This window comes from Mchenga conophoros, linkage group LG7 (genome assembly GCF_057382185.1).
Source record: "Mchenga conophoros isolate Kocher_MC1m ecotype Shallow Benthic linkage group LG7, M_conophoros_male_GT1.1, whole genome shotgun sequence".
Classification (NCBI taxonomy): Eukaryota; Metazoa; Chordata; class Actinopteri; order Cichliformes; family Cichlidae; genus Mchenga; species Mchenga conophoros.
The window spans coordinates 19,643,522-19,649,521 of NC_140532.1; the positions used below are offsets into that span (position 1 = coordinate 19,643,522).

A 6,000-nucleotide genomic window follows, 5' to 3' on the forward strand; every position below is an offset into this window, starting at 1 on the left:
AGAAATCCTGAAAGGTGTCTCGATCAAATACTGAACGACTGATGGAGTCGGTCTAAATCCTGACCCTGCCTGTTTTAAATCTTGGCCGTGTGTCCGTCCTGCATTGGAGGTACAGTAAACTGGACATTTGTGTTGATCTGAGTCTGTTTAAATTGTTTAAGTTAGATGGTCAAACAAAATTCTCACCCAGCCAAACACCATTATGGGTGGTCTTTTTATTGCCTTCTTGGCTTTTATTCAGTCCTGATGTCAGATTGCGTCAAATGTCCTCAGTGCTGCTGGGAGGTTGTTTTGTTTTCCCCTCTTTTCCCTCGGCCCAGATTTTGGGATCTCGTTTAGCTGAGAGACGCACTTTAGATTTGATACAACTATAAAACATCGGTTTAATTTCAATCTTGTCTCATTCTGTTTCTTCGAACTACTCACTGGATAACCATTTTAGATCCAGCTGTTTGCGCCGGTGAGTGTCATCATCTCCCTCACCCCCACTCCCCCTCTCTGTAATTGTACTAAGCTGTGCTGAATGGTGATGATCTACCCTCTGCGGTAGATGAGATATCACTCCGCATGGTAGGCTCTCGCGTCTCATCTGCGTCTCTCACTCACTCCATGCTCCCCTCTTTCTCTGCCTGTCACTAACTGGTGGTTTTGCCTCTGTGTGCACAGCCCCACCTCCCTCTGTGGAGTTCATTTTCAGTTGATTTTGTGACTTTTGATGGTTTTATTTTGTTTTTGTTTTTTTTGTTCATATGCATACTTGTGGCTCTGTTTTCTATTTCCTAAAGACACACTTTGTAGAATAAAATCTTTAGTTTGGCTGTAACGTTTCAGTTGTGGTACTGTAAACCTAACAAAGCTTGAAGCCGACTAATAGCGACTGCAGTTTAAAAATAAAATGGCGTGTTACTTGCGTACTTATGCAAAGTGTGTCTTTTTTTTTTTTTTAAACAAATGCTTTCACTGTCGCCAAAAGGTGAGCATAATGCCCATTCCTGTTTTGTTTGGTTTTCTTTTGTTAAATCTTCTTTACCCCTACAGGCAGAATGGGTTGCCTTAAACTATGTGCCCTTTGCTGAGCGCTCCTTGGAGGTGGTGGTGGACCTGTACCATAAAACAGCCTGCCACAAAGCTGTCATCAATGAAAAAGTTCTGCAGAATATCATTAAGGTATTTATCCCTGGGTGGTGTACTCGCTGTTGGTGATGGTGAGAAAGAGAAAATGTTTGATGTGTTTTATCACTGTTCCTGTTTAGTGCAGCGAAATTTACTGTTGAGCTGCTTTCTGCTGACCACCCAGTTATGTTTGAACCCTGCATATTCATCCAGTGTGGAAGATCACGAGAATGCTTCTTTCATTTTAACCTCCTAAGACCCGAACTCTTTCATGGCATGCATTTTAAATTTCTCTTTGCTATTTGGGCTGATTGGGACCCGATGAATGTAAAAACAAAGAACTACCAGATTTTTATTTTTTTAAATTTTTTTTTTTAACCTGATTTTTGTTTCTGAGAAGAATTAGATCCACACATGAGGACATTCACTTTAAATTTCAGTAGAACAGTTGCAGTATAATGATTTGTTTAGCTACGTAAAGCACTGCTGTGTGAATATTCCTTAAGGCTGCTGCAATTGTTGCTTTTAAAAGAATAATGAATAAACTGGCTGTTTGCGTCTGAAACAACTTTCTTTATTAGACCTACAGACCTGCTCAACCTTTTTAGGATTTTAAACTGGCAAACATTTAAAAAAAAGTTTGGTGTGAAAATTCAGTTTACAAAAATGGGTGGAGGAACATAACTTTAGTAGTATGCGATACGCCGCTTCAGTTTTGAAATCGTTTAATTCTGAGAGACCTCCAGCCTCTGGGCAGATTTTACTTGATTGCCCTTTGACCTCACTGTATTGATCGTAATATTGGGTTCATACTGTACATCAGTGGGCAGATGCAAAGTGTTCCCAGTATTTTCAAAACTTTTTTCCAAATTCAGTCCATCAAACACTAAAGGATACTGTCAGTGTAAGCGATCCAAAATCTGCCACTCTTCCTTTTCCCCCTACTTCTGACACCTGTGTTTAACTGCTCTTTTCTTCTCAGTGAATTTTTAGAAACCCAAAACTGAAATGAATCAGTTTATCAGAGAGATGCTCAAGAAGCAAGGCACTGGTATTTGTGAAATGTCATTGTAGGGAGCGCCAAGCTGCTCTTGGAAATAAGATGACTTTGTTAAAATGTCGGTGGCTGACTTTCTCACGAGGTTGATGAGGCGTCTTTACATTCTCCACTTATATTAACTCTGTCTTTTGTCTAAAAGGAAGAGGGGTGAAAGTTTTTCGTGCACCGCTGTCGAGATTAATTTTAAGTGTTCCTTTGTGTTTCAATCTCATGAGCTTTTTTGTTTTGTTTTTTGCCTTCAAGACTTTAAGAATGCCCTTGAGTCTGAAGTACGCCTGTCCGTCAGAGAGCACCTGGAAGCTCGCTGTGTCGTCTCTGCTCAAGGTGCTGTCCATTGGACTACCAGTGGCACGGCAGCATGCCTCATCCGGGAAGTTTGACACTATGTGGCCAGAGTTGGCCAATGCCTTTGAAGACTTTCTTTTCACCAAAAGGTAGAGATTCCCCCCACCCCCATGCTTATTGTGCAGCTTTCAGAGGTTCTAAGCAGAAAACTGTTGTTCTGTTACAGTACTCCTCCAGATAACCTGTCTATCCAGGAATTTCAGAAGAATGAAGCCATCGATGTAGAGGTACGTGCTTGTTTCTAGACTCTGATAATATATCCCCAAATAGTTTGCAAGTTTTTCCCAAGTTTGCATCATCGTTTCCCTCTTCATTTTAGGTGGTCCAGCTGATCAGCACAGAAATCTTACCATTTGCCAATTTCATCCCCAAAGACTTTGTTGGCCAGATTATGGCCATGCTGAATAAAGGATCCATTCACTCACAGTCTCCCTCATTCACAGGTAATATGGGACTCTGGCAGCTAAGTTGCTTTGGCTTTAGCAGTTGTGTATTCCTGAAACTAGCACAACAGCATGCTGGCCAAGTGTTGGAATCTTAATTTAGGTGCTTGGTTTGTTGCCGGAGTCTTTCTTGCGGCTTATCAGTAACAACTGTGCATGTGTTGAGCCGTACAGCCAAACCCTGTCAGTCCCTCTCACTGTCAATCGAAAATAATTCTTCCAACAGAGGCAGAGATAGATGTGCGGATGAGAGAGGAGTTTTCCAAAGTGTGTTTTGAGACACTGCTGCAGTTTTCCTTCAGCAACAAGGTTTCCACCCCGCAGGAGGGTTACATCTCTCGTATGGCGCTCTCCGTGCTCCTCAAGAGGTCCCAGGATGTTCTCCGACGATACGTAGAGGACGAGAGGTTGAGTGGACGCTGCCCATTACCAAGGTACCCAGCCACCATGGGTATCTATTTGTGTGTGCTTTTTTTTTTAGCGCGTGTTGTTTTACACATTTTCCAAGAGGCCATTAATTCTGATGACTGTAATGCTACACTTTAACCACTGGGAGATTTAGCAAATGCAAAATCAAGACCAGCTCTGGCTTCATTTATCTCTTATTTCTCTTTTTAAACAATGTAAAACCGCCATACTTCTACCACATTTCTCCAAGACTCAGTGGAAGTTAAAGATGCCCATGGATAAACTGCACCACAAGCAGAGAAAATAAAGGGAGAGGGGGGAGAAGTAAAATATATTCTTATGTCTTCTGTATAAATACAAAGTTGGTTAAATAAAAGGGCCTGAAATAAAACAGTACATGCAGAGCTTAACAAATCTATTAGAGCATCTATCAAAACAGCAAAACAAATATCTCAGAAATCTGTCCTGAATTCATTTTTTTCAATTTTGAGCCGGCACACTGGACAACTTTGAAAAGTCAGAAATTAATCAAGCGTAACATTCAGCCACTAAGTAAATAACTGTAATATGACATCTTAATCAAAAATAATGATGTACTTTACCATTTTTTTTTTCTGCTTTTGCTGTAAAACTGAAGTTTGAAGATTCATGGAGAACAACAATAATTATATTTTAACATTAAAAATATTTTTGTTTTAAGAGTTCCTGGTTCTTTCTTACCAGGTTTAAGCAGTGTAGCCATTCTCCTCTCACCCTTTGCATTTTCACCCAGAGAACTGTCGCTCATTGGATGTTTTCTCTTTTCAGACTGTTCTCTGTAAACTCTACAAGTGGTTTCATGAGAAAGTCCCAGCAGATCAGCACCTTCTGTAATACTCAGACCAGCCCGTTTAGCACCAACAATCACAGTTCTGCAGCTCTATATACGTGTGAACAGTATTAACAGAGAAAAAATATATAAAATGTACAAATATACAAACCAGTGTAAAAAGTAGATATGTAATAAATAGTGTTATGTATATACATGATTGTTATTGGCTCTCCCCCTCGCTGTTTGCCTCTTCCACTTTTCTCCTACTGCCGTGCCTTTGTAGCTAAGCAAGGCCTTTGTTGTTTTTCATTTTAGGCAACAAGTGACAGAGATTATCTTTGTCTTGAAAGCTATCAGCACTTTGATGGACTCCCTGAAAAAAACACAGCCAGAGAATGGTGAGTATCAAACTATAAAAATGGATAAATAAGTCTTGGAAAGATAATAAAGGAGACATTTTCTGCCCATTCTTTGTATCATTGCTTGTGTTTCTGGCAAGGTCAGTTAGAAAAAAAACTAAACAATTTCCTATAACTGCAGAAGATTGAAGGTAAGACATGGTGAAATAGTGTTTTTGAAGTGCCCTTCCGCATATTTGCATTGCATCGCCCTTTGCTCGATAAAATTCCTACAGGCACAGGGAAACAGTTTTGTTCTGAATAAATTGCTTTGATTGTTTTCTATTCACAACTCATATTCCCTTCCTTCTTCCCTCCTTTTCTGATATTCTCTCATTTACTTCCTGCAGTGGATGGCAACACGTGGGCTCAGGTGATCGCCCTGTACCCCACACTGGTCGAGTGCATTACGTGCTCATCGTCTGAGGTGAGCTCAGCCCTGAAGGAGGCCCTGGGGCCCTTTAAAGACTTTATGCAGCCACCCGTCTCCAAAGTCCAGAACGGAGAGTCCTGACCAGGCTCGCTCGCAACCCGGCATTTTTTTTAGTTTTTTTTGGTCTTCTTTCTAAATGAAGAAATCCCGAAGGTGTCTTCTCGACTTGACTCATGCACTTCACAAGTGCACGGATGTGAACTCTGCGGTGACATGAAGCAACCCACGGTGAATAGCGATATCGAGGCTGCCTCAGACTATACCATTGACCCCGACCTTCATGCACATTTTCATATGCTTTTCGTGTGAGCTGATAACGGGCCAACCCCCCCGCTTTCACACTCATATAGACTGGCTGCACTTGCCTGTTAACTACAGAGAATTAAAAAAACAACGGCAGTGTTGCCTCTGGGTTTAGTTTTTGTTCTCCTGAAGAGACTGCATCAGTGTACAGTGTGTGGTGAAAGTGTTGATGATGTTATAAAGAGAAAAATGCAAAAAAACAACAAAAAACTGGGGCTTTACTGATCTTAAAAAGAAATGAACATTTAATCTTTTGCAACATTTTCAACAGTGAGGATTTTATGCAAGAAAACAAATCTTACTGTAACATTCCATGTCATCTTTAACCAGCCATCGGAGAAGGGATGTATGTGTCTGTGTAAAATAAATGGGACAATTCTACAAACAGCTCTTGAGTGTGCTCGATTAAAGTGCATGTAATGAAAATGCAGCTTCCTAGAAGCCCAGATATACCACTTTGTACACAATTATATTTCTGAGTCATCCTGGTTTGAGACCTTTGGCCTGTAGGTGGATGGTGTTGATGTCTAAAGGCCTTCTGTGTTGTCTTGTAGCCTTCTATCAAAGACTGTATATAAAACAAGACAGCCACTGTAATTTGGAAAGTCAGATTTGGAACTTTTTTGAAATGAGACACCGCAGGTGAGACGTGGATCTGACTGAAACCAGTGATGCTGCGCGCTTAT

General features: G+C 40.8%; 1 protein-coding gene across 2 annotated transcripts in view; it reads left to right on the forward strand.

Moving 5' to 3' along the window:
• mon2 (MON2 homolog, regulator of endosome-to-Golgi trafficking) overlaps positions 1 to 5,699 on the forward strand; it is a 33,731-nt gene extending 28,032 nt beyond the window's left edge. Inside the window, exons 28-35 of one of the 2 annotated variants that reach the window (XM_085282780.1) lie at positions 443 to 460; positions 1,039 to 1,167; positions 2,417 to 2,607; positions 2,685 to 2,745; positions 2,838 to 2,961; positions 3,188 to 3,395; positions 4,496 to 4,578; positions 4,929 to 5,699. In XM_085282780.1, the coding sequence (XP_085138906.1) occupies positions 443 to 460; positions 1,039 to 1,167; positions 2,417 to 2,607; positions 2,685 to 2,745; positions 2,838 to 2,961; positions 3,188 to 3,395; positions 4,496 to 4,578; positions 4,929 to 5,092 (978 nt within the window). In that variant the 3' untranslated portion in view covers positions 5,093 to 5,699. The remainder of the gene's footprint in view (positions 1 to 442; positions 461 to 1,038; positions 1,168 to 2,416; positions 2,608 to 2,684; positions 2,746 to 2,837; positions 2,962 to 3,187; positions 3,396 to 4,495; positions 4,579 to 4,928) is intronic. The other variant, XM_085282781.1, reaches the window with a different exon arrangement.
• The last annotated feature ends 301 nt before the right edge of the window (positions 5,700 to 6,000 follow it).